Here is a 27,129-nt window from a genome sequence, read left to right as displayed (position 1 = left end):
CATCTTCTAAGTACCTGCATGCCCAGCTGCTCTCGAGTAGCACAGCTGAGCTGTACCCACTGTCATGCCACAAGTAGTCCCTGTGGGAGACAAGACAGCCTATTGTATGAGTACCCAGGTCTCTGAGGACCTTCATGGAAGACAGCAGGCAGGGGTGAAGAATGATTGGGGACAGTGAATAGGACTCCCTGGACCTCTGCCAACCTGTACCCCCTGCAAAGAGGACCTTCCTGCTCACACCATGTAACCCTCCAGAGATATGTCTTCCCTAGAAACCACCTCCATGTCTATATTAGGCATCTTTGCATGGTTTCTGTGCTGGCCATGCTGACTTGCCCCCAAAGGAACAGAGAAGCTGCCGTTTGCTGTGGCTCCAACAAGAGACAGGGTAGGTAGACAAGAGAGGTAGGTAGGGGTCATATTGGAGAGTCTCCAAATCCAAGACAAGGAAGGCCAAACCACTCCAAAATGGTAGATACTCATTTATGTAAAACAATAACAAATGTGCAAACTGTTAGAATAAAAAAATACCTTTTTCTGAAAGGAAAGGGGGTCCCCAGCCTGCCATTGTGCAGGGATGAGGTTAGCACCATTAGGACACGAGGAGCAGGGGCTCCACCGCAGCCTGTGGTGGGGCACTGAGGTCTGTGTGTCATGGGTCGGTCTGTGCATCCTGATGGTGCGTGGGTTTATCGTCTGGCCACCCGTTGATGGCCTCGGGAAGGGACACCGCGGCTGAGTGGGGGACATGAGCGGCAGCACTGAGCGCGGATGGTGGGCAGCTGGCAGCGGCCCAACAGACGCAGCGTCTCACAGAAATTGAAGGGCAGGCGATCCCGCTCACAACCTAGAAAGGGAAGAGAGGAGAGGAGGTGCAGTGGCGTGGTTAGAAAGGGTGAGCATGGCCTCCAGAACCACACTTGGTCACCCCGTGATTCAGTTGAAAAGCCCCTCACTGTATTGCCTTAAGAAGCCTAGCAGCCAATAAGAAACCCACTTTCTGAAGGATATCCCCAGAACCCCAGGTCCCTATCTCTTGTCCCTGCCTCACCTGCCCTTGTACCACTGACACCTTTGGGACACCTTTGGAAAAAAGGTTCAATGACTCCATCCTTTACCACCTCAGGAGATACCCAAGAGCCTACTGGTCAGTCATGTAGTTCTTGAACCCCATCTTTATCCCTGCTTTATCCCTGGTGGTACCAGGCCCACCACTTCATCTCAGGCACTGGGTCAATATGCATCCACTCTACACTCTGCCACCTCTCTTAGTCCCACATGCCTTTGCTGTCATCACTGTGACACACATACACACACACACACACACACACACACACACACACACACACACACACCCTCCTAGTCTCGTGTGGGTCATGTTCACCCTGAACTTTTGTGTGGCAAGACAGCCTGTTTCATTGGGTGGTGAAGCCCAGAAAGTTGAATTTGGCCAAGGCCACAAAGATCATCAGCTAGGGACCAAAGACTGGGTGCAGGCCCCTAGTGACAGGGCACAGGGTAGGGAGATTCTTAAGCCCTAGTTGTCAGGAGCTGAGGCCCAGCTGGCTCTCCTGGGAGAGCTATTTTGGAAAGTGGCTTGCTTCCAGTCCTTGGCCTTCCTCCCAGTGCTACTATTTTGCTTTTGCTGCCACTGAAGCCACAGCTGCCCAGACCCCTGCTTGCTTGTGCAGATTCCCTGGGGAGGAAGCACAGGAGGGCGCAGCTGTGGGCCCTGGTCTGGGACATCCCTAAGTGCAACAGAGGGCACAAGGCAGCAGACAAGCCCCTCTACCCTATCGTTTAGGCAGCAACTCCAAACTGTTAAACTAGTTCCCCGAGGGTGACTTCTGGCAGGCCTAAGCACTGAGTGAAGGTTTCCTCTTGATAACTGTCCTCCACCTCCATGGGGAAGGACACATGACCAGGCACGTGAGCTGCCTTGCCATGGTGATCACACAGCCTGGAGCTTCCAGGATTTCCAAATGTCCTGTTGAACAATCCCACAGACCATCCAAACATCCTGGAAGCTCCAGGAGCTTGTGGTCCGAGAGTCTTCCCTGATTAGCTCCCTTTACTTGGGTGGTGATGAGAGATGGGGGGGAGGGGACTCTTCACATGGATGGGCATTGGGTAGGAGCCTAGCCACTTCCAGGAGTCCCTCCTAAGCCCACCCTTCTCATTCCCCCTGGAGATCTTGCAAACCCACAGCCTCCTGAGCCAGGCTGTTTCTGGTAGAGCCTCAGTTCCTGCCCTCTCCCTCTCTGTAACACCCGGGGCCATAGATGCTGTGTTCCCTGCCAACCCAGAGCTTGGTGTGAGAAACAGAAGAGCTGTAGGCACTATCAGCCCCGAAGGCCAGCACTGTGCTGAGTGTCTTATAAGTCTGGGATAAATGGAAGGAGATGATGAGAGAGAAACAAGTTGGGATGGCTTAACAAACCCAGGCTGCCATCTCCCTGGCACCTTGAGGCAATGGGATTCAGGGCAGAGTAGCAGAACAGTAGCTGCTCTGGTCCTGAGCCAGTACCACTAGGAACTAGCTGCTGGTATTGAAGGCTGTGCAGAGCAGGGAGAAGCAAAGCAAGACGGACACCCATAGACTGTCCTAGGGACAGGTGCGTCAGACCAGTAGGTAAATGCCAAGCTGTTGGGTTCCCTCGGGTGTCAACTCCCCATGCCTTTGCGATAGAGGACAATAATGGCTGACAAAAATGGGAGGGAGGGGGTAAAGTGGCCCAGCCTTCCAGGGAAGGGCCCTGGTAATACTGAGTCCTTTACCTGCAGGCCCCACTAATACAAGAATGAGGATTGACAGCCCCTTTATGCATGAGGAAATGGCCATCCAGATCAACAAATAGAGCCCAAGACTACAGAGCTGGTGAACAGGTACCCAGATGTGACTCAAGGGCCACGCTGATTCCTGTGTTCAACACTGCTGGGGACAGCTGGGGCTTCAGGAAGGAGGTGATTTCCAGAACCACCACTGGCTCAGACCTTTACTCCATAATGGCCCAGCTGGTCAGGAAGCCCACAATCAGCAGCAGCAGCAGCAGCAGCAGCAGCATACTGGGAAGGAGTCCTTCCTGTGGCCCCACTGCCACCTCCAGGCAGCTATCCTCCTAGGATTAGGGAATGCCCACAGCCTGAGGACATCTTCCCTTCACTATGGGGACTAAGACCCACAACTAAGGTCAGGAGGTTCCTTCCACATCCCAAGGCTACCAAAGCTGCCTGTAGGATGCCAAAGTAGCTGGGATTCCCCTTGGCTGAGTCCCAGTTTTGGACCTTGGCACCCTGTGGTCTCCCAGTTACAGTGACCATGTGGTTTGAGCCAAACTGTAAACAGAACAGCAGCTGTTCTGGAACCGACATTTAGATGATTCTCTAGTTCCCAGCCATCCTTCTCCCCTCATCCCACCATCTCCCAGAGTAAGGAGACACTCACGTGAGGGTTCAACCAGTTCACAGTCCTCAGTGGCACATGGCCGTGAGCTCTCAGGCCAGGCCTCATGGCTACACAGGTCACTGTCTTCCTCTGCCAAGCCTGTCTGAGTGTTCACACACTTGACCAGACGCCGCTGAACACCACCACCACAGGGGGCTGAGCACTGCACAGAAGAGAAGAGAGAATGAGTCCAGGATCAGCCGTCACAGTCAGGGACTGGCCATCACCGGACAGCACCACCCTCTCCAGGAAGCTATCTCTGACTAGAGCCTAGTGCTGACCCCCACTGTCCCTGGAGAGCATCTGTTCTTTCAACGAGTGCAAGATGCAAACAAGAAAACTGTAAAACACACCCAAGAGGCCTGCACAGAGAAGGCAGACGCTGGGGATGAGATACCGTGGTGCCCACGAGACACAGAAGCTGTGGTCCAAGCAGAGGGAGGAAGACAGAGTGTCTCAGCTGTGGTCCCCACCGTGAGTCAGCCTGTTCTCAGGTTTAATCTGTGCTGACACGATCCAGGCTCTTCACTTCATTCCAATTTTCCACTCCCCCTCTCTGCTGCCCCCAACTTAAAGATGAAGGGGAAAAACACAGCCCAGCAAGGCAAAGCACCTGCCCAGAGTCACTCAGCAGCCAGTGGGTCAAGGACTCACTAAAGTTCTTGAACCAATGAGCACACAACAGACTCGGCAGCAAACTATCCCTCCCTATGGGGGTCTCTCTCTACTTCCTTTCTGCCCAGGGGTCTTTGCCCCATTCCCCAAACTCCCCATCGTTCCTGCTTCAGGGCTCAGTACTTGCTGTTCTCTTAAGCCCTCTCTTTAGCATCACTGACTCCTTTAGGTGTCAACCCAACGTCCCCTCCTCAGAGGACTTTCCCCAGATGGCCATTTTTCCTCTTATCTGATCTTCCCTGGCAAAGTCCAAGGACCCAATCAGGGCACTACTGTATATTTAGTGGCCACAGGGAGACCAGAACACAGCACATCTCACCAACTCATCCTTCAAAGCCCAGGGGCCTACCTGTCAAGGATTGCTGCCAATTCCTCCCCACGAGCAACCCTGCTCACCTGACCCCAGGGCCCTACCACCCACTGTGTGCAGGGGTGGGTGTTGCAGGGCCTGGTGTTGTTGGGTCTCAGCGACTCCTCACAGAGGCCTGGCTCTGGACAAGTCACCAGACGCTGCTGTTCGCCACCACCACAAGCCTCAGAGCACTGGAAGAACAGGGAGGCATCAAGTATAGCCAGGGTCTGAGGGTGTCCTCAGTTCCCACTTCCCCCAGACCCAGACCTCACCTCTCTCCAGGAGGAGGTGTACCAGGGGAGGCAAGGTTGGGTCCCACAAAGCTGACGGGTGGGTGGCTTGGTAGGCCCGGGCTGGCAGTGAAAGGGCCGCAATGGCCGGAGATCCCGTGTGTCCACACACTGTACATCCCTGGTAGCGGAACCGCCACCACAGTTGCGAGAGCACTGGAGAACCAAGAATAGATACATAGAGACGTTCTATGCACACGCATGCAACATGACCCATTGAGGTTTATTGTACAGCAGGGTTAAACCTTCCAGGCTAGACCAAAGAGTCCCAGAAGACTTCCGACACTAGGTAGCAGCCCCAGGGGATGAGGCAGAGGGAATTAGGGTGAGCTGTAAGAGAGAGCGGGTGTCGCGAATACAGAGGAAAGACAGCCATGTGAGCAGGGCCAGGTCATTCTGAATGAAGAGCTCCAAGAGGGATAAGGACAGGACGGGATTAGAGTACAGACTGTGGCACGACATTCGCCCTGCCCTGCTGGTCTTCAAACCACAGTCATGGGACCCGGGGCTCCCAGTTTACCTTACTCCAGTTGCCTGCACGCCAGGCAGCACAGGGCCTCAGATGACAATGGCGGGCTGGCTGGGGACGGCTTGAAAGGGTGCAGTCTTCATCATTGCCAGAGCTGCAGCGCACAAGCCTCCAAATGGCACCCAGGCCACAGGTAGTGGAACACTGTGGGACACAGATACTGTAAGCCCAGCAGCCGCTCACCCGCCAGCACCTCGAACCTACCATATCTTTATCTGCGAGATAGACTCCTCCACCCACCTCCCAAGAAGACCTCTATGAAAGAAAAGTCAAATGTCACCAGCAGTTAACTATCCCGGCTCCCGAGGGCCCAGCAGGCCCACCTACCTAGGCTGCCATCCTGTGACTTCTCATCAGGGAAGCCTGGCCCTAATTCATGCAGTTAAATGGGTAGGTATTTCAATCTGCCTCTCTCCCCACAGATTATGAATCTCTTATAATAACAATCTAGAGGGGAACTGGCCATCTTTTTCCCATACAACTCAGGCTATTATGTGATCCCTAACTAAAAGAGGGAACTTTGAAGGGTGACAATGGTTGAAACATCTAGAGGAGTCATGCTGGGCCTCAGCTAAATCTGCCAGACCTTCCAGGCAGCACTGGGTCTGGGAGCCATAGAAAGAGGCCTTCCTGACCCATATAGCTAGCCAAGGTATGATTCCCATTTCTGGGGCACGCAGGCCAGTGTGAGGATGCTCCTCCCAGAGGCATTTCATTTGTAGCTGCTACTGTTTTCTGAAACCATTCCATGTGGCTTAGGAATGGCCCTTTAGGAACTCAAGACTCAAGCAGATGAGAACCCTCACTTTACTTCTACTTCAAAGTTGATCAACTGAGGCTCAAGGCTGTAATACTCTTCTTGTTTTGTGGAACCTCAACCCACCATGGCTGGCAGTCAGCTCACCCCAGGAACAGTTACACTGTTCTCCAAGGAAGGCAGGATGAACAGGGCTGTCTCGCTCTGCTCAAAGCTCAGTCCCAGGGTCTTGCTCAGACTTTCCCACCATCCTGGTGCTGCACAACTCACCTGGCTCCAGTTTCCTACTTGCCAACTGGCATTCTTGGCAGGCAGCAGATCTGTAGGGGCGCCGTCCTCCACTAGGCTGGGCTGCAAAGGCTGGACTGCAGGGTCCTTGCTACTGTTAGTTTGAGTCTCCTGAGCTGGTCTAGGTAACAACCCAGGACTCTGGGTCCCCTCGGTGTGAGGGGTCTGTATCTGGTCCAGTAGTCCTGGATCAGTTGGTGCTGTCAAAAGGAAGGTCCCCGGCACTGTCAGAGTTTTTAGGTTCTGTGAGCTCAGTCCTGGGGTTGAAGAGGTGGAAGTCCCTGGTTCAAGAGGGCTCTCCCTGCCCCAGACACCTGGCACAGTGGCCATGGAAGGAAGTGGAGGAGAAGCCATCTCCACAGTGGGTCGCAGCTCACCGTGTACAGGCTTCAGGTCAGCCTCTAGCACAGGGTCCAAGGCCACATTCCATCCTGTCGACACCTCTACTGCATCAGGACTCAGAGAAGCTTGGGTAGTACTGTTGGAGGGTGATGAGGGCTGGGTGGGGAAAGGGCTCTTGGGAAGGGCAGGTGATGTAGGACCCAAGGGGTTACCATCTTTAGAAAGCTTGTTCCTGTCAGACCATGGAGTGGATGGCTGGCTCTGCGTATCTTCTCTCACTAGCAACTCATCAGGGTTTCCAGGGGCAACAGATGTCACCATTCCATCAACTGAAGCAGGGGGCCAGGACACGCTGGGGAGCCCAAGTTCAGGGGCCCCTATGGGACTCTCTTCCTCGGTCAAGAAATTGGCCAAGGGGTTCACAGGGGTATTCTCTAATAATACTGGTGGGGAATGGCTAGCCTCACTGAGTAAAGGGCTAGGAGACCAAGATCCCTGAATGCCCTCTTCCTCAGCTCCAGGAGCTCCTGCAGTAGGCACTGGAGAATCTGAGGGGGGTTCAGTGGGTCTGATGTGAGGTGGTACTGTCTGACCCCCAATATCAACCAGGTCTGAATGGGATTCTTCAAAGGACCCATAGGACAGGTCTTCGTGGAAGTTAATGAAATTGTAGTCATAATAGAAATCATCCACAAACACAGGCCCTGGCGGATCCAGTTCCGGGTCTTCCTCATCAATAGCGTTGCTGATGCTGACTGGCTTGGGTGAGGATGCTGGGGAAGGGCGTGGGACCGGCTGGTGCGGGTCGAAGTCAACCTCATTGAAGAGCTCGGGACTGGAGGAGCCGCTCCCAGAGGCACCTGTGTCCACTATGTACGTGGAATACTGGCAGGGTTGCAGAAAACAAAAGGTCTCAGTTATTGGTCGCTCAGCTCCATCACAGGGGACACCAGTATTGTTGATGCAGAGGACACTTCGTTGCCGAATGCCAGCTCCACATGTCACAGAGCACTGCAAAGGAGGTCAGAGCTCAGGCCAGGAGGGGGGCTTCTTGGAAAACTGGGGCATGGTGGCAGAACCTGCCCGATGCTGGTGTCATAGGGACAGAAGTCTCAGACAGCCCTCTCTGGCCATGCTCAGCTCAAGATAACAGAGTAAGTCACAGCATGCCAGAGAATCCCTGACCTCCAAGGCTCTGAGAACAGTGTTGACCCAGGAATGCCCCCAGGCTCCCTCCCACTTCAGGAACCAAACGGTAAAGGAATCCAGGCAATGGCAGGCAGTACCAGAGGCAGGTCCCCTTCTACACTTACCTGAGACCAGTTCCCCACACCCCAGGAGGAAGGACAGGCAACATAATGGTAGCACGGGATTTCAGCCAAGGGACGGGGAAGATGTCCACAAGCAGATGGCTCAAGGGCACGCTGCTCATCCAGCCCTACACTACGTGTGCAGAACACAGCCCGGCGAAAGAAACCTCCAGGCCCACAGGATCGGGAACACGGCTGCCAGTCCCCTACCCACCACCTGATAAGGGGCAACACAGTGGTGACAGTGACATTAACACCTATCATGAGCAAAGATGGCCATGGCGTACATGGCTCCCAGCCACTGGAGTGCAGACAAACCTGAATGGAGGATTAAACCCCAGCAAGCCAAGTCCCAAGTTGGTGCCCTGCCCCCAAAGCCCAGTGGCAAAGCCCTCTTCGTTCCCATCACCCAGGTACCCTGGGACCTGGATAAGGTATCCAGAAATCTAAAGAAGAGTTATCAAGAGCATCTAGGCTGGCACGGGCTGCCCAGTGCACTCCAGGGCCAAGCTGGGTCCACGGAAGCCAGCCAAGAAGCCACCCCCTCTTCTGAGCTACCAGGGTCTGCAGAGGCAGGAGCGGGACACCTAGGAATCGGAAGTCTGGCAGGGAACAGTAAGCTCACCTGGCAGGACAGGGCTCCTCATTGCATTTCCTCTTGCGGTCACGGGGCCGACTCAGATGGTCACAGTGTCCCTCATCTACAATTCCTGCCTGCTTCTCCATGCAGTACAAACTCTGCCTCTGCACACCTGGAAGCCATGGGGAACTCAGCCTGGGCCTGGCACCAGGATGTCCCAAGAGACATGCACACAGCCTCTCTACAGAGACCTCACAAAGCAGGGTTCCACTGCCTCCCCTCACTGTCCTCCCAGCTTCCCCCACCCCCACACACACACCCAGGGCACCCTGTACTGTAAGCGAGTTGGCCCACCCTGCTGCTTCTCAGTGGCAGCTTGAAATGGAAACAAATAACGAGACCACTTCAAAGCCCCGCGGTGACCGTTACATGTGATCACACAGGAGCAGGCTCAGCAAAGGGCTTGGCAAGTGTTGAGTCTCACCTGTCCCACAGGTGACTGGGCACTTGCTCCAGGGCCCATAGTGCCAGGAGAACTCAGGTGGCTGGGCTTCACTGTGGCTGGCCCTCTGGATGGTATACTTGTAGTGTACCCCAGGGTTTCTCTCCTGGAATAGCAGCTGGGGCAGACAAATGAAGGCCTATGAGCACAAGGGCTCTTCTCCATCCGCCCAGCACCTACCCCTAGGATCATCTCCAGCCACCTCTGGGAACTGAGCTGGACTGGAGACCTACACTAGAGATGATAAAACTGAGACCAAGACTCAGAGACCCCAGTGGCTCAGCTTAGCCCAGAATCAGACCCTATGGAAGCCCTAAGGTTTCCCCCTTTGTATCCTGCCTTGGGACCGCCGCATTTATTCCTCCCATCCTGGCCCTGAGAGGCAAGCACCTGGATCCAGACAGGCTCAGTGGTGGGGCCTGGGGATGTGAGGGTCTCCCAGTTGCCCTTGCGTGTATAGGTGAAGGTAGTGCCTGCCACCTGGTAGTCCCCATTCCACTGGATGGTCCAGCCGCCATTGAGGAAGTACTTGTCTGGGTCCTCACTCCGCAGGGCCAGGAAGTTGGCAGCCTCGGCCACCTCCTCAATGAGAATCTCTCGGGCTCCAGCTGGGATCAGCCCTACATCCACATACCCTGTGGGCAGGGGGTATACAGAGTTTGGTCCCCGGGGTTAATCAGTCAGTTGTCCCCCTCCTTCTTGCTTGCACTTGCTTCTTCTGCTGAAGTCAATGACTCTACCATCAGCTCATTATTCTGAGTCCCCTCCCAAAAAATATAGGTATTGTATCCACGTCAGGTCTCAGAAAGGGTCCACGGATCCTTCCCCTACGGTTCATGCCCCAACACCACTGTCTGGGAAACTGGGAAACGGAACTGATCTTCATTAGTTCAGCCTGGCCCATCATCTCTCCCGTCCTGGAAAGCCACTCGGGTCTTTCCTCTCCCCAGGCAGCCTGACTTTTCTCTTTCCATTAAGCAGCAGTGCTCTGAGGTGTGCCCAGCACTACTCCATAACATAAGACACTGTCGTTAGCCCCACTCTACAGATGACGAGATGAAACACTGAGGTTAGGAGCTCTGCACAGGGCTCCTACGGAGATACAAGGCAGCCCTGGGAAGAAACACAAGCTGTGGAGCCAGCATTATAGCCTCACAGCCCTTCTGCCTTACAGGAGCAGGTTCTACCACAAGCTTGCCTCTAGCTGGGATTCTCCTCACCCAATCTCCAGAGTCATTCATCATGGGGCTCATTCTCCACCTCCTATGAGAAGTCTTCCCTGATTTCCCTGACTTCCTAGCTTGGTGTTTCCCTCTCTCCCTGAAGTACATAGCCCACTGCCTTTGTCACAGTGAAGATTCCGTCCCCTGTCAGCTCTTCACCTCAGTGTCCCCCACAGTTAAAGCCCGAAGTTGGCACTAAAGCAGTATGTGTGAGACATGGTTCTGGGGATGTCTCTGAAACTTCAGAAGACAACAGCCCTCTGAAACGTACACACCATTCACAGTCACTTGGAAGGACCCCTAGGAGGACAGGTCTCACTTGGAACAAGGACTCACTGACTGCTGCAAGGATAAGGACCCTGGCCAAACACGGAGGGCCCTGTCGCCACATCTAGTCTAGACGAGGAGCACAGGGGCAGGGAGGAGGATTACAGGCATACATTCACAGCCCAGCAGCCCCAACATACCCATGCCTTCAGCCTCCTTGAAGGTCCTGCTCACGGTATGGCAAGTAGAACCATCCCCCCGGCACACCCCACAGCGGTCCTCCTCAGCACCAGAGTCAAGCTCAAAGTCACAGCCCACTTTCTGCAACAGAGAGAAGGTCCTTTGTTCTGGCTGCCTGCCCCCATGAGTATCTGCCAGGGCTCAGGGGAGAGACCCTAGGAGGAGGTCAAAAGCCTTTGCTTGGGTTCAATCCCTTCACTGTCATCCCACCTGATGACTGAGTTCTTTTCCCCCTGAGCCTCAGTTTCCCCAGATGAGAAAGGGGGGAACATCATTCATCCCTTAAAAAGAGTGTTAAGAGCATCCCGGGAGACAGGAGGCAGGAAGTGTCTCTCACATAAGGCTACAGCTAAGCATGGACTCTGTCTGGCCTACTGTGGAATTTTCTAGAAATAGGATTCACTATCAAAGACACTGGGTTAGCACCTCCTTCTTAAGCCTCCTCTAAACCCGGGCCTTTAGTGCAGTGGCTTTAAAGGCAAGAAGCAGGGTGAGGAAGGTGGCTGGGGCCCTGGGCATGGAAGAACAGCAAGCACTAGAAATCAGAAGAACCATTACCAAGCACAGTGCCATCTGTAGGCTCAGAGCCCAGCATACCACCAGTACCAACTTGCCATCCCCTTCTGGTGAGAGAGGAGGCAGTTGCCTAGGCTTTCATGACTGGAGCTGTATAGGTAAGCACAGTGGGATGAGCAGTAGGAAGCTACTGGAGACAAAGTGATAAGGTGGTAGTGACAGGAAGGTGCTAACTGTGGGGTCTCCATTGCCAGAGACAGTTGGGCTAGGATGCAGCCTGGAGAAAGCCAGGTAAGCCCTAGAGGTGCGTCTGGTGCCTGCCAGCAGGGCTGGGAGAACCTCTTGCTATCCCACACACCTTGCAAATGCCATCGATGCAGATGTCACGGCTGATGCGGCCTTGGTAGCAAGGGGTGCCATCCATCACAGCATCCCTCAGCTTCTCTCTGTTGGAGTAGTTGAAGGGCCGGCAGTGCAGCTCACATGGGTTCTCTGATGGGACAAGTGGAGGACTCATGGGCCAAAGCCAAGAGCAGGTGTCACAGAGGACACTAGGAAGACCCCTGCATCCTCCATGACACACATCAGTGGTAGGCCAAGGGCTCCCAAGGGACACAAGCTGTCAGGGCATCTGCCGAGCTGAAGACTGAGGAGCTGGGAACCAACAGTCGTCTCAAACATCATCAGGGAACCGCCAAGGACAGAGGGTCCTATATCACTGCACTCCATATATCCCCCACCTCTGGGCCTCAGTATCCGTGTGGGTAGCATAACTTACCGTCGTTGAGCACAGGCACCCATTTGTGTAGTTTCCCCTTGTACAGCATGCTATCAAACTGGCTACACTGGGTGTGGCGGAAAGAGGGACGGTCTGGTGGGCAGGCCTGCAGGTTGCAGAGCCGGTACCGCTTCCGCTCCCCCACACAGTACTTGCCTTTGTTCTTAGGCCTGTAAGGAAAGCCATGGGGGCTGTGAGCATGCTATTAGTGCCCAGTGCCAAACAACATCTACATCTTCTGCACCCAGATTCCCCTGGCTATCCTCCCCTCACCATGCTGCTCTACCCTCAAGGGCTGCCACATACACCCCTCCCCCACCCCAACCCCCATTTCCATGGATCTAAGGAAAAGTGGCAGCAAGATGCCTAGGCCCCTTAGCCCAGAACTGCTGAATGACCAAGAACAAATGCACTGCCATGTTCTGGACCTCAGTCTCCTTGTCTCTAAAATGGAGTCGGACTGCCTCTAAGACGGGTACCGAGAGGCTGGAACATGTAGTGGGCTGATGGGCTAGTAGTGTGTTGTTAGAGTGTTTCTGGGGGCAGCATGCCTGGGCTGGGTCAAAGGAAGCCTCCAGGCCCACCCAGGTGAGAAGCTACCTTGGCTTGTCATCTAACCTGTACCTCATCTAAGCCAGGTCAGCCCTACACTGGCTGAGCTGGAAGCAGGACATGCAGAGGAGTAAGGACCAGAGGCCTGGTGAAGCGCCATCCCTGAGATGGAATTGGCTGTGAGTCCACCTGCCGTCCAGCCAAGCAAAGAAGTTTGTCCCGTGGGGCCAGGCAACCCCTTGTTTCATTAAGTCTCCCAAAGCCCCGTTTAGATGAGAAAGCTCACCCGAAGCTATAGCCACCCCCTCAGTACTGCCCTGTTCTCTCAGCTGCAGCCAACCTCAGATACCTGAAGCAGCTTGTACTGGGTGTTTCCCACAGCATGAGGAAGGTTCAGTGCCTTACCCATATTGCCTGACTTTACCCAATGGCAGCTTGACTAGAAAGGCTCTGCTAGCACCCATTAGCACCGAAACTGAGGCCCGGAGGAGCAGTGGAGAAGGAAGGCCCTGGTGTGAGGATGGAGGACCTAGAGGCTGAACATCCCAGGGCCCTGGCTGTGAGCATTCTCCTCTGCACCCTCCTCTCTGCAGCCACTGCCTTGCAGCAAGGTCTCTATGCCTCTCTCCAAGCTCTTGGAGATCCCTCCCCTCTTGGCTACTGTGTAAGCTCTGGGATACACTTGCAGAACACTCCCTGGAAGTGTCCTCTGGTGACTTAGACACTGGACTTGGCCATTCTAGGGACACTTCTGAGAGATGGAGGCTGAAACAGAGGTAGTCTCTGCTATCAGCTGGCTCCATTCAGATCCTTTCTCCCAGCCTGGGCCCCACACTCACACAGGCTGTGTGCACTGTCGTTCAGAACTCCGTACGCCCACGCCACAGCTCCGCGAGCAGACAGACCAGGCACTCCAACCGGACCAGCCACCGTCCACCGTCTCGGGCTGGAAGCCCTCAGGGACGCACTCTCCATTGAGACACCACTACTGAGACATATGGGGGCAGACCCCGACACCTGTCAATCAACCTCACCCCATTGAGATCAAAGTGGGCAAGACAGTATCAAAGACAGAGGAGGAGAGGAGCTGTAAGATAGACTTTATGGTCACTCACAATGCAGACACCATGGTAAAAACAAAATAAAGCCTATGTTGACTGGGCCAGAGAATTGTAACAGCAATTAAGAAGGGCTCAAGAGGGCTGGAGAGATGGCTCAGAGGTTAAGAGCACTGACTGCTCTTCCAGAGGTCCTGAGTTCAATTCCCAGCAACCACCTGGTGACTCACAGCCATCTGTAATGGGATCTGATGCCCTCTTCTGGTGTGTCTGAAGACGCTACAGAGTACTCATATAAATAAAATAAAAATAAATCTTTAAAAAAAAAAAACGAACAGTTCCAGATGGTAAGCCAAAGCTGACCCCTAGCTAGGCATGGGCCTCCCCGACCCCAGATTCATCCAGGCTGAGGTTTCTCACTCACCTTGTTCTTCCCACAGCTCGTACCATCCACAGCAGCATCCATCTTGGAGTGACAGGTGGTCCCCACCGAGCACCACAGAGTGTAGCAGACATTCTGCAATGAGGCATGTTCATTAAGACACTCTCCCCAGCAATACCACCCATTCTGTCTCTACTGTCCCCCAAGAATCCCCTGGACACATTTCCATAGGGACAGCCTATTGTGTGAGTGTGCAAGTGTAAGGATCCTCTGGCCCCTCTCCCTCAGTCACGTGATATCATGGGGCCTTAGAGAGGGGCTAACCTCCAGGCTGAGTTGGTGCTGACAGCTGTCTGCAGCTGGTCACCTCTTCCAGCCCCAGGCTAAACCTCCTGAAACAGTCAATATAGAAGTTCGTGTCATGTCTTTATGAGATGGTTTCTGGGACCCTAAAGAGCTGACTTTTCCCCCTTCTTCGCCAAATCCAGAGAGCTGAGGGACTTGTCCCTTAAGGCTTGATATAGAATCCAGACCTGGACCTGTGCCCACCCAAACCCAGGCCTCTATCACAAGTCACATTAGGTATTACCATGCCCCCTGAGGGCACACCCCAAGCCAGGCAGTTTCTCTGAGCCTGGCATTGTCAGGCTGGGGAGGGCCACCCACCTGTGCCTCCCATACCCACACTCACATCCACGTCCTCACAGTAGGCTGAAGAAGGCCCATACTGAAGGCGGCACTGATGGTTCACATCGTACAGGACACCGGGCAGCACCGAGGGGAAGTTAATGACACCCTTGGATGGACGGTCATCTAAGCACAGGCCCCACCCACGGCTGAAAAACAAAACGGAAGGGAGGATAACTAGGGCAGCAGTGCAGCCTGAGAGCCATGGGAGAAACCTGGGTAGAAGAACAGAGCAGGTGGGACTTGTGGGCCTGATAGGTCAGCAGGTTATGTGACCCCAGCCTATCAAAGCAGCCCTGAAGACCTCTCTCATCTCTCTGGAGCTCCAGTCAGCTGACAAATATCCCACCCCCACCACAGAGACTCTGGCATCCTTCTTCCAAAGGCCTGGTCCACCAAGTCCTCAAGTGGTTATGTTCTTAGCTTCTGCAGCACCTGCTGGGATGCTGAGACCCTAAGGCCAGGCTGGGCTGCGTCAGACTCTGGAAATGGCCACACCACAGCTGACACAACAAAAGACCTCGGGGGTGGGGGAGAAGGCTACCCACCACCTCCCACCCTGACCTGAGGGATCAGCCCTCTGCTTCTTACGGCCCATTCCTTCCTGCCTTCCTCTAGTCACCATTCCAGGGCAGTGACAAGAGAATGGGCCAGTATGAACAGGTACAGCCCACAACCTTCACATACTCTCTACGAGAAAGGTGGCCATGCAGCCCCACTGAGCAGACAAGGAGCAAAGAGGCAACAGGACTCTTGAGGATGGCCTCCCAAGTCTCACCAACCACCTCTACCCTGACTATACGTTCTGTGAGGTTGCTTGAAACAGGAGGGTGGGAGCTGCCAGCCTCCTGGGGCTCTTTTGGTCCTTCGGGAATGGGAGAAGAGTTCAAGGCCCAGAGCCTAAAGAGAATTGAGCCACAAATTAGACACCTAGGAGCTGAAGGGGTTTGCAACCCCATAAGAACAACAATATCAACCAACCAGAGCTCCCAGGAACTAAACCATCCAATGAGTACACATGGACAGACCCATGGCTCCAGCTGCATATGTAGCAGAGGATGGCCTTGTTGCACACCAGTGGAAGGAGAAGCACTGGGTCTTGCCAAGGCTCGCTGCCCCAGTGTAGGGGAAGTCAAGTCAGGGAAGGGGTAGGTGGATGAATGGGGGAAAAACCCTCATAGAAGAAGGAGGAGAGGAAGGGTTAGGGGGTTAATGGATGGGAAACTGGGAAAGGGGATAACATTTGAAATGTAAATAAAAATCCAATAAATAAATATATATGCACCTGGGTCACCCCGGCAGAAAGGACTTGGTTAGAAATAATAGGGGCAAGATCTGTGGGACACAGAGGAAGATAAGGACAACCCCAGGCCAGGTAGTCTTGAGGACAGAAGGAAGCAGACCAGGGAGCCAGGATGAACATGGTGCTGGTTGGAGCAGGAAGAGAGAAATGTCCCAGGAAGAAATACAGAAGCAGAATCTGTCAGAGGGAATGAGAGGGGACACTAGTCCCTTGTGACAGTGTGCCAACTTCTACAGAGAGGGCACTGATGGGCTTGATGCTGGACAGCTAGAGAGATCGTAGCCTACCTCTCTAATTGGCTGAGGGTATCATGTGGCCTCGGTTTACCCCACAGCCTCTCTGAATCATCACATCCTCATGTCTAAGGGGCTGATCTCAAGCTATAAAAGTACCCACAACAGTGTCGGTTTGGGAAAAGTCAGGGAGGCGGCCGTTCCTTCCTCTGGCTGGCTCACTGCCAGGATCCTCACCCAGCCAGACACACACCAAGGTCCCCACACCCATCAACTGTCCCTTCAGGGCTCTTCCTTATGCTAATTATGGCAGGGCACCCCACATAGGGTTGAAGTAGACAAGGGATGCCCCGTAGGAAGCCTTACTGTTACCTGGATATTGCAAAGAGCTGTCTACTGCCTGTGTGCCAGTTTCCCTTCTGAGCTCTAGTCTTTCGTCATGGAGCAACTCAATAGGCTGTTGGAGGTGAAGCAAAGGATTCCACACTCCCTTAGGCCTACCTCCCACTCTGCAAAACCCTAACTTTAAGATCAGGCACAAGCAGGGTCACCGAGGACTGAACAGTGGAGGCTCATGGGTGCTGCAGCCTTTCCACTGTCCCCAAGCACTACTCAGCCCAGAGAGGTTCCTGGGGTTCTTCAAGTCAGCTGTCTTAGACTAGCAGGCTCCCTGTCACCCCATTACCACACCCTGATCCTTCACCCTGTCGGCTTCCCTAGTCCTACCTCCACCCAGCTTCCCCCATGCCCAGCTTCCTCTCCTACCCAGCTTCAGTGTTAGCTCTAAAAGCCCTCAGAGTGTGTCCCTGACTCTAAGAGAGTCTCTGTCCCTCTATACCTACCTATATGACCCCCTCCCAACTGATGCTGTGCGCTCTTCGCCTTGAGTTACTGTGTTTCCTCTTCGTATAGTGAGAGCCTGCAGACAGGCTCTACATGTGGCCCACAAGGACAAGCCAAGTCTCTCAGTCTACTGGCACAAAAAGCAGATATTTGCTGGGAACCGAGGGGTGTGGTCACATAGGGAGAGTGGGTGGTCTGTACATTATGCTGAGAGTTCCCCCAAGCTGTGGAAACACTGCTGCACCACCCATTCAGCACCCACTCCCTCAGATTCCCGCCCTATTTGGGCAGAAACTATCTCCTGTCCCACCCCAGCAAGGAGCTAGTGCAGGGGAGATAGAACAGCCGCTCTTCCTGTTGTGGAGGGTCTCCTGATTTTTCCTCCTCCTGGACTTCGCTCTCCTTGCCTGTCACTCACAGATAGAGCAGAGAAGTGCACCCTGACCTGGGGTGCTCGACTCTCTCTCAAGCACCTTCAGGTGGTTCCATTTCCATCTGCAATGAGGGCGTCAGGCTCTCCTCCTACCCTCGGCCCAGGCCCCCAGCCAAGGTTCTCACACATTCCAGCAGCTAAAAGAACACTGACTTGCCTGTTCAGCTGTCTGTCCCAGAGCCAGGGTGCTGGGTGGCACTCTGGGTGGGGCAGCCGGGAACAAGCCCTGCGGGTGTTTCGGGGTCCTCACTATTCTGATTTCCCAAGCAATCTCATTCCCTGCCCCTCTCTGGGGGGAGGCTCACCTCCTCCCCAACCCCAGGCTACTTCTCTGGTTGAAGTTCATGGGATCAACCATTTGGTAACTGCAGAAATAATAGCAACTGTGGCCATGCACTCATGTACTGTGAGGTAGGCACTGTGCTAAGCGTGCCTCGTGCTTTCTTGGTTAATCCTCACAGCAAACACTGAGGTTGTCCATCATAATATCTATTTTTGGAAGCTTAAGGGCTAATGTAACTCATCCGCTAACACGAGGTGACTGGGCCAGTATCCAAGTTTTAGTCACCAAACTGAACTCTTCAGTTTCCAGTTGTCACCCCTCACACAAACCCTCTTCCAGGGGAGACCGGAGTCCATGCTCTCACTGGCCCAGAGGCCCTAGGCATGCATCAGGCTACCCCGTGGGGAGTGGGCTTCCAGAGAACCACAGCACACTGAGCAGGCCTGTCTCTGCTCTCTGCTGAAGCTTTTCTGCCCTGACATTTGAAGGATAAACAAAGCATAACTCGACCCGGGCAGAGGGTAAGAAGGAAGTGATGACAGCAGATGAGAGATGTCGACGGAATTCTGGAAGCTGGAAAGCAGATGGCCAACCGGTAGCTGAGTTGGGAAAATGACAGAAGCTGAGAGCTAAAGCCTGTGAGAAGAAATGGTGGAGAGGCAGAACACTGGAAGACTCGGGATCTCGGAGCGCCTTAGCTATCTGGGGCCAGCAGAGCTGAAGCCAGCTAATCTGAAGGTTTCTACTCCAAAGACCCAGGAGGATCTGGCCTAGGGATTCCAGCCACAGGCAAAGGCCCACAGTAGAGAGTCCTACAGAGAAAGGGACACTAATAATCTATATAGTGAAGGCCAGGACACCAGCAAGCCCTGCCCTATTGGCTATGACAGACAACAGCAGACAGATGTGGCACTCTCCCAGGAGAGTAGCATCTTCTCTGGGTATCCCGAGTCACTCAGAAACATGAAGAAGTCAGTTTCTAGCTTTTAAGGATGCTTAACAAAAAAGCTGCATTCCGAGAGGCTATTCAACAGTGACCCAGAGAGTCATAGCCAAAGCTATAGATCTCCCAATAGGCAGTTGTTTCTCCTCTGTAGATTCTGTATGTGAAAAGCTGACTTTGGCATCTCAAATAAAACTGGCACCAGGGAATGGACATGTAGCAAAGTTTCCAAGATCGTGCCTGGCCATGTTTGAGGCCCTGGGTTTGAACAGCAGTATCTCATGCCTGGTCTGTATGAAAACAAAGTGAATGGTAGACTGTGTGCTAAGAAGTTGGTTAGGTGCCCACGGAGCTGGCTCAGTGGTTAAGTGGCCTCCTATCCAACTGCACACAGTTGTCCTCCGTCCCCCATACATATCTCTCTCTCTCTCTCTCTCTCTCTCTCTCTCTCTCTCTCTCTCTCTCTCTGATACAGTTTAAAGGGAGAGAGTACGAAGCATCTTAACGTTAAAAAACAAGAGGACTGGGCTGGGGATTTAGCTCAGTGGTAGAGCACTTACCTAGGAAGCGCAAGGCCCTGGGTTCGGTCCCCAGCTCCGAAAAAAAGAACCAAAAAAAAAAAAAAAAAAAAAAAACCAAGAGGAGGAAGAGGAGTTGTGGGGGAAGGAATTTCAGACCAGGGAGATGACTCCATAGATAAAAACCCTTGCATGACAACCTGAATTAGAGCCCCAGAACACACCTAGATTGGATCTAGAAAACCAATGCCCATAAGTTGTCCTCTGACGTCCACACATGCACCACAATAAATAAATAAATAAATAAATAAATAAATAAATAAATAAATAAATAAATAAATAAATGAATGAATGAATGAATGTAAAAAATTTAGATTTAAACTCTTTTCTTATTTAGAATAGCTCAACAAGGGAGGACGAAGAAGTGTCTCAGCAGTCAAAAGCACTGACAACTCTTTCAGAAGACCCAGGTTCAGTTCCCAGCACCCACATGGCAGCTCCCAACTGTCTACGACTCCAGTTCCAGGGGCTTTCGTGCCCGCACACAAACATACATGGCGGCAAAATACCAATGTACACAAAAGTAAAGTTTTAAAAATGGCTCAACAAAGTAAGAAAGGAAGGAAAAGCCCACTTTTGCTGCTCTCTTTGCTTGTTCTCACTGGGCCTGGGAAGCTAGTCACCTATTCTCCAATGTTGCTCTACATCGTCTATATACTGCTAGCTCTCCCCCATGAGCTCCTGCCCATCCTCCAAGGCACAGCGTAGGTACACTTTCCAAGAGGACCCTTGAGGCACCACATCTCCCAGGTGCCCCCCACATCACACTCCCTGGCATTGCACCCTGCTGTGGGTCAATGACAACAGATACAGGACCTGCCCACCAAGCCCAGGACTTACTCGAGGAACCTGGTGATGTACTCGCGGCTGCAGCGGGACCAGGTGAGTGGAATGCCTCTGTCATACAGGAGCTGTGGAGACATGATGAAAGGCCGTTTCCCAATGGATTCACAGTCATTGCCGGTGCCGTCATGCTGAATGCCAAAACTGCGTGAGAGCACAGGCCCCAGGGGCAGGTGAGCAGCAGGAGGCCCCCAGGCCCCCTTTCCATGGAGGCCTTCAAGGGGTACAGTCCCAATTCCCAGAGCTAGCTCTGTCACCTAATGTCTGCATGGCCTTGAGAAAGCCACACGCTGTCTCTGAGCCTCAGTTTCCCTAATACAGACTGTGGGGATGACAGCGGTATTCCCTGGGTTTCCCATCTACATGTACTAGGCTAGCTTCAAATGAACCTGTTTTGAGACCCTCACAGACACATCCCTGTACCCAGATGGCAATCCAGGAGACACGGATGGGAGTCTATTGCTGAAAGTCTATTTCGACCCTACAACCTCACTGGCCCCAAGATGACCTCAGGTTTTGAACTTGAGTTAAGAGGTCTGAGCCACCATGTCCCCAAAAGTCTCAAGATGTCATCCTTGGCTCAAGAAAATGTTCCTGAGCACCAACTATGAACCAGGAATCATGCCTACTACTAACTCACTCACTCATCACCTCAGAGAGGCTGTAGAACCTGCCAGAGTAACACAGCCAGGAGGACTGGAGTCACCAACACAAACATGGCTGTCACTCACTCCAAGCCCTCTGGCCCACAGAGCTCTCTGGGAGCCAGCCAATGAAGCTTTGGCACAATTCAATCCACCAACTCGCCAACCCCAGCAACTGGCAGCCAAGGACTCACTACTGAGTCTAGCCTCCTCTGTCTATGTGGAGCCCACAGAGGCCCATGAAGGACTTGACCCTTGCCCAGGGCCACAGAGCAAGCGGGAATGGAAGCGAATGACAAGAGGAAAAGGAGCCAGCACCAAGGGCAAGAAAGGTGGCCAAGGCTCCCATTGACTGACCATCCCCACTCCTCCCACGGGACACACTACAGATGGGTCTCAGGGATACCCCAGCAGGCCTCTCTCCTGCTCATAGGGGAGCAGTCTTGTTGGGGAACTGAGACAATGCTGGGGTTTTGTGGTTGAAACTGCCATCTCAAGCTGTTTTACTCCCTCAGGTTTTGTGACCCCGGAGCCCTGCTGGCTGGTGCCCAAGGTAGAGTCAGGTTGCTAACTGGCAGTGAGGATAGTTACCTGTGTCCTAGCTCATGGGCCACAGTGAAGGCCAGAGGCAGGCCAGTATCCTCACTGACACTACAGCTGAGCTGAGGGTGGCACAAGCCAGCCACGTGAGACAGGCCCAAGGTTTCACAGGGGTGGTTCATGGTTGCACACAAATCCTTCCTGCAAAGAAAGAAGTAGTCACAGGCTGGCTTAGCCCAATGCCAAGAGGGCAGGGAGAAGGCCAGGCTACCCCAGATCGGGCAGCTAGGGCATCATTTCTCCTCACTGTTATCAGACCCACATATGGCCATTTGAAGCAGGTGCCTTTGTTCACATACAACCTCCCCTACACTCACTGGGACCTGAAAAAGGACTATGTGCCTAGAACAAACTATTTTTGTGCCCGTCTAGCTGCCGCAGCCCAGGAGAGGGAAAATAACTTCAGGTGGAACTAAAGAACAAACTCTGAGTCAGAAATAACTCAACGGTAAAGGCACTGTGGCCATCCTGAGTTAGATCCCTGGAAACTACATGATCAGAGGCCAGAAACAATGCCTGCAAGTTATCCTCTGACCTCCATATATGTGCTGTGGCATGCATATGTGCACACATACAGACAGACACACAGAAATACATAAATAAAACATTTAAAAGTTGAAGAAAAATAAAATAGAGCCCCAGAAGGTAGGAGAGAGGGAGAAAAGTGCCATCGAAAACAAGTGACATGAGAGTGATTTGAAGGCCACTGCTCAGGAATGGACTCTTGGTCACCAACCTACACTAAATATCACAACACTGTGACTACACACTCTACACATACCATACACACCACACATATGCCACACACATCACACATATACAGTCCACAAACATACAGCACATAGACCACACTCAATTCGTCTGTCACACACACACACACACACACTACACACACATGCATGCACACAAATGCATGTACACATACACACACACTCACACCACACACACTACATACACACCACACACACTCACACATACACACACACACACCACACGCACATACACACACATACATACTCACACACCACACACACTACATACACACACATGTGCACACATATACACTCACACTCATAGACACACAGAACCAGGGAGTCTTAAACAGGCCTTTGGGTTACACCTCTGTCCACTTCCTGCTTGAGTCATGTAAACTCCATTGGACAAGGCATGACCATAGAGAGCTTGGATGGCTGCAAGGTGTTTGTGCATTGCTTCTGACAATAACAGGAGAATCCTCTATTCTAAGGCACTCCCACCCTTCTTGGCGAGGTACCTGGTAAGCAGGATGGCAGTGTCATGGTGCTGTGGGTGGTCATCCCCCTTCATGTTGACATTCTTCTGCCACCTACAGAAGTTCTTCAGAGTGTCATCAGCATGGTGTGTGATCTTTAAGTCCTTCTGTAAGGGTTGGGGGTCAGTGGGGAGAGTGTGGCTCAGGACTCATACTGAGCTCAATTTGCCCCCACACCAAGTCAGGAGTCAGAGATTCAAAGGGCAGATTGACCAGACCTCCCAGTCTCCACCCCTTTGGCTGTAACTAGCCAGAGACTGTCTCAAGGACAAGAAGCGTCAGAAGATACTGTCAAGGCCAAAGAGGCTGTCCTTCCTAGAGCACTCAAGGCACAGGGCAGGAATAGCTTACTGTTGGGGACAGCTTGGGACTATGTGGCCTCTCACCTCCTCGTCTTCCAGTATAATAAGGCGCACAACGGTGATGTGAATGGGATTCCCAATGCTTGGATCATGATACAGTCCAGCCACCTACCCGAGAAGGACGGGGAGGGGAATCAGGTTACAACTAGCATACAGGAAATGGAACCCGGTGCCCACCCCAGCCACCCAGGAGCATGCACATCTGATCACATACACGATCACTCGGGGGGGGGGGCCTACCAGCTGCACACATTACTGTGGTCATGTATGAACTAGTGCCTGCCTCTATACCTGCACTCACACTGCCCCAACCCAACAGTGACAGATCACCCACAAAATCCTTCCAGGTCACTTCCTAGGATTCTGGCCTTTTCTGGGAAATAGTTGACATCTACTTGCAAATACTGACCCTATCAACCCCTCCACAAAGCCAACAGCAGCCCAGATCTCTGAACGATAGTTGCTTATCATGCAGCTCTGGCTCTTCTCTTTCTCTCCTGGGGAAGCCAAGACCAGCCTTCCCAAGGAGTAGACATGAATGGATCCTAAGAGCCAAGGCAGAGGGTTGACCTTGGATGTCATGCCTTGGAAACTATCTTGTTTGTTTAATTTGATTTATTAAATTATTTATTTATTTATGCACACCTCTATACAATATGTGAATGTGGACATTCACTTGGTGCATACATATGAGGAGGTCAGAGGCCAACCTTCAAGGGTTCATCCGTTCTCTCCCTCCACCATCAGTTCTGGACATCAACCTCAGATGCCCAGGCACTGCAGGCAAATGCCTTTACCTGCTAAGCTCTCTCTCCAGCCCCCATCTTGTTTGAGACAGCTTCTTCTTTGACCTGAAGCTTGCTGATTAGTCTCTGCTGGCCAGCTAGTGAGTTCTTGGGATTTACCTCTCTCAGCCTCCCCAGCACAACGATTACAAACAAGCATGTGTCACCTTATCTGTTTTTTTAATGTGGGTTTGGGGATGGAGCCCCTGGTAAGAACTTTGCCAATTGTGCTATCCCTTGGGCCCTAGATGTTCTTTTGACCTCTAAACAGGTGAGGCAGGGTTCTTAGCCCTAGAGTCCTGTTCTTCCCAGTGAAAGGAGAAATGTCCAGGGTACATATCCGCTTGAGGTCAGACGTGGAAATAAAGTGATGCCAGGGGCTACCATCGCCCCACATTCAGGCTGGATGACGGTCCCTTAATCACCTACAGGGGAATTAAAAAAACCAGCCTGCCTCTACCCAATAGAAACTGCTGAGCCCTGGAGCAAAAAGACTGGGTAGTAGGTCTCACTGTGAGCAAGTCTTGACACACACCCACTTCTATCCCCTGGGACTCAGAAGAGGTGAGGTGAATCCTGCTAACTATAGGTGGTCCTGGCCAAGCTGCAACCTCTTTCAATCTGAGCCCTTAAGCGGGGACACTGGGAAGAACAGGACCTGAGGGTGAGAACCCTGCCCTGCTCTTCTTCACTCAAGCAAAGAGACTTGAGTGAGACCCCTGAGGCAGAAGGCCTCAGAGGTCTTTTGCTCCCTAAAGAGCAAGGAACCCGCAATGGCATCCAATCGGAGGACTACCTCAGAACTGCACTTCCTCATGAGGACTCGGGCAGGGGGACTGTGATGTTAGCTGGTAAACATCAGCCATGGATACAGCTCCTTTTAGAGCCCTGGATTCCCAGCCATACATCCTAGTTGATCACAGAGACACTTCTTTTAAGGTGGCAGCAAGCGAACCCTGGCCTTGGGGACAGAGCAGTACAGAGATCTTTTCTCCCAGGAGGCTTACAAGGATGAGCCTGCTGGCCTGCAGGTTCCTTCCTGCCCCTCAAGGAGGGGTCTGGGAAGAAGGCCTTGACAACACAGTCAGCACAGGGCGGGGTGGGGATAGATCAGTCACAGTCCCTACTGGGTGAGTCTTTGGAGACCCAGATTGCCTTGCCTGGCTCTGCCTTGCCCCTTTGACTTGTATGGTAGCTTGAATGAAAATGGCCACCGTAGTCCCATAGGGAGTGACACTATTAGAAAGTATAGACTTGTCAGAGGAAGTGGCCACTGTGGGCAGGCTTTGAGGTCTCAAATGTTCAAGCCACACCCAGTGGCTCAGTCTCTTCCTGCTGCCTTCTGATCCAGATGCAGAACTCTCCTCTCCTTCTCCAGCACCATATGTGCCTGCCTGCCTGCTACCATGCTCTCCACCATGACAGTAATGGGCTGAAGCCGTGAACGGCAAGCCAGTCTCAGTGAAATGTTTTCCTTTATAAGAATTGCCATGGTCATGGCGTCTTTTCACAGCAATAAAACCCTAAGACAACTTGTTAAGTCCACACCTCCCCAACCCCCTGTCATCTCAACTGTCAGGTGGAATCTAGAACAATGTGCCCAGCTCACAAAGTGTTACCGTCCACCCCAGCTCAGAGACCTGCCCAAGGTCATCAGCTAGGAGACCCCAAAACTGAGCAGATAGTTCCAGCTCGAAAGCTTGTAGATATCTCAGGTAGGGCTAGTCTAATTACATGTACCTGTCCCTAGCTCAGCACAGATCCTGACATAAAGCAAGAGGGATTTGTTCAGGGCATAACATATGAACCAACCAGACCATGAACAGGCACAGAGCTGGGTGACCCCAACCTTCATTCACTCACCCCAGCCGGGTGGCTCAGCACTCTCTGTGGTCTGAGGCAAGGGAGGGGCATGCACAGTGCAACTCAATATCCAAGAAGCCCCATGACTGTGTTCTATAATACATCCCCCTTCTGGGGATCCTGTCAGGGCCCTGCTTCTCTCTACACTGGAGCCTGGAGACCTCCTCCTTCATGCTAGCAGCCTAGTCCCCCCCTGGAAGCCACCTGTCAGTATACCTATCCATATCACCCCTCTATGTCCCATTGCAATGTTCCCTCCTCTGTCACTCTGTCCACCCCTTTAAAAACTGTAGCAATCTCACCATGTTCATGATCGTCAGCACATAGCTCTCCACTTGCGGCTGCCCGTGGTACTCCACCATCTTGGAATCAGCCACTACCAGGGTCTCCACCCACTTCTCTTTGCTGATTGATCGCTGCTGCCTCCGCTTCTGCTGCCGCTGTTCCCAATGTTCTCGCTGGTGCTTCAGCTCTGGGGACCCTGGAGGACAGAGATGAAGTCGATAGATTCCCCCCAGTACTACTGAGCTGTAAGGCCCCAACAATACAGGTTGGTTGGTCCAGAAGCAGGAGAGAGCAGCAGAAGACTGCTCACCAGTATCCCTGCTGGAACTGGCTATGGGCAGGGCAGCCCAGCCACTTGAGAAAGAATGATTGATGGAGCCAGAGACACCATAAGCAACATGTGGAGAGAGCAGAGGAAGATGAATTATCAACATGGACAAGGGAGATGAATAGCAATAGGAGGGACAGTCCAGGGGAACCACCATGCCCATGCCACAGGTTAATAGAACATCAAAGGCTAGGGTGGTAGGTCTGTTTAACTAGTCCAATGGTTCTCAACCTACCTACTGCTGTGACCCTTTAATAAAGCACCTCATATGTGGTGACCCCCAACCATAAAATTATTTTTGTTAATTATTTTTGTTGCTACTTCATAACTATAATTTTTACTACTGTTATGAATCATAATGTAAATATCAGATATTCAGGATACCTGATATGCAACCCCTGTGAAAGGATCATTTAACCTACTCAAGGGTCTTGACCCACCGGTTGAGAAGCACTGCTCCAGTCCAAGAGAGCCTGGCATGAGGGTGTTCAGAGAAGTTTCTAGAAAGGATATGAGTCTCCAGGTAGTCCCTAACCACAACTCCACAGGGAGATACATACCTTGCACCCCACAGGTGCCTGAAGTCCTTGAGTCATCCTGCTGCCCAGAGCGTTTGTGCTTGTACACCATATGGGGCTGGGCATGTCCAGGCTGAGCTGGAACTTCATCCAGAGGCTCAATGAAGTAGTCCTCATTGGAGAGCTGGAACACACCTCTCTGGGAAAAATTTACCAGGGAC

General features: G+C 52.7%; 1 protein-coding gene across 6 annotated transcripts in view; it reads right to left on the bottom strand.

Annotated features, from left to right (window-relative positions):
* Window positions 1–464: 464 nt before the first annotated feature.
* Adamts7 (ADAM metallopeptidase with thrombospondin type 1 motif, 7) overlaps window positions 465–27,129 on the bottom strand; it is a 39,604-nt gene continuing 12,939 nt past the window's right edge. For 2 of the 6 annotated variants that reach the window (NM_001047101.2, NM_001393840.1), the window contains 23 exons: window positions 26,951–27,107; window positions 26,080–26,258; window positions 23,154–23,237; window positions 22,750–22,874; window positions 21,468–21,617; window positions 20,230–20,376; window positions 14,778–14,922; window positions 14,129–14,221; window positions 13,486–13,631; window positions 12,095–12,264; window positions 11,675–11,808; window positions 10,761–10,881; window positions 9,461–9,705; window positions 9,053–9,188; window positions 8,614–8,740; window positions 7,992–8,205; window positions 6,714–7,689; window positions 6,319–6,536; window positions 5,283–5,435; window positions 4,745–4,918; window positions 4,517–4,663; window positions 3,446–3,608; window positions 465–847 (listed from right to left, as the gene is read on the bottom strand). In NM_001047101.2, the coding sequence (NP_001040566.1) occupies window positions 690–847; window positions 3,446–3,608; window positions 4,517–4,663; window positions 4,745–4,918; window positions 5,283–5,435; window positions 6,319–6,536; window positions 6,714–7,689; window positions 7,992–8,205; window positions 8,614–8,740; window positions 9,053–9,188; window positions 9,461–9,705; window positions 10,761–10,881; window positions 11,675–11,808; window positions 12,095–12,264; window positions 13,486–13,631; window positions 14,129–14,221; window positions 14,778–14,922; window positions 20,230–20,376; window positions 21,468–21,617; window positions 22,750–22,874; window positions 23,154–23,237; window positions 26,080–26,258; window positions 26,951–27,107 (4,362 nt within the window). In that variant the 3' untranslated portion in view covers window positions 465–689. Of the gene's footprint in view, window positions 848–3,445; window positions 3,609–4,516; window positions 4,664–4,744; window positions 4,919–5,282; window positions 5,436–6,318; window positions 7,690–7,991; window positions 8,206–8,613; window positions 8,741–9,052; window positions 9,189–9,460; window positions 9,706–10,760; window positions 10,882–11,674; window positions 11,809–12,094; window positions 12,265–13,485; window positions 13,632–14,128; window positions 14,222–14,777; window positions 14,923–20,229; window positions 20,377–21,467; window positions 21,618–22,749; window positions 22,875–23,153; window positions 23,238–26,079; window positions 26,259–26,950; window positions 27,108–27,129 lie in introns of those variants that run through there. The other 4 variants (XM_006243526.3, NM_001393839.1, XM_006243524.3 and 1 more) reach the window with 4 other exon arrangements.

The sequence above is a fragment of the Rattus norvegicus genome, chromosome 8 (assembly GCF_036323735.1).
Source record: "Rattus norvegicus strain BN/NHsdMcwi chromosome 8, GRCr8, whole genome shotgun sequence".
NCBI classification, from domain to species: Eukaryota; Metazoa; Chordata; class Mammalia; order Rodentia; family Muridae; genus Rattus; species Rattus norvegicus.
The sequence above is the reverse complement of the archived record's forward strand: the minus strand, read 5'-3'. Positions and strand labels throughout refer to the sequence as shown.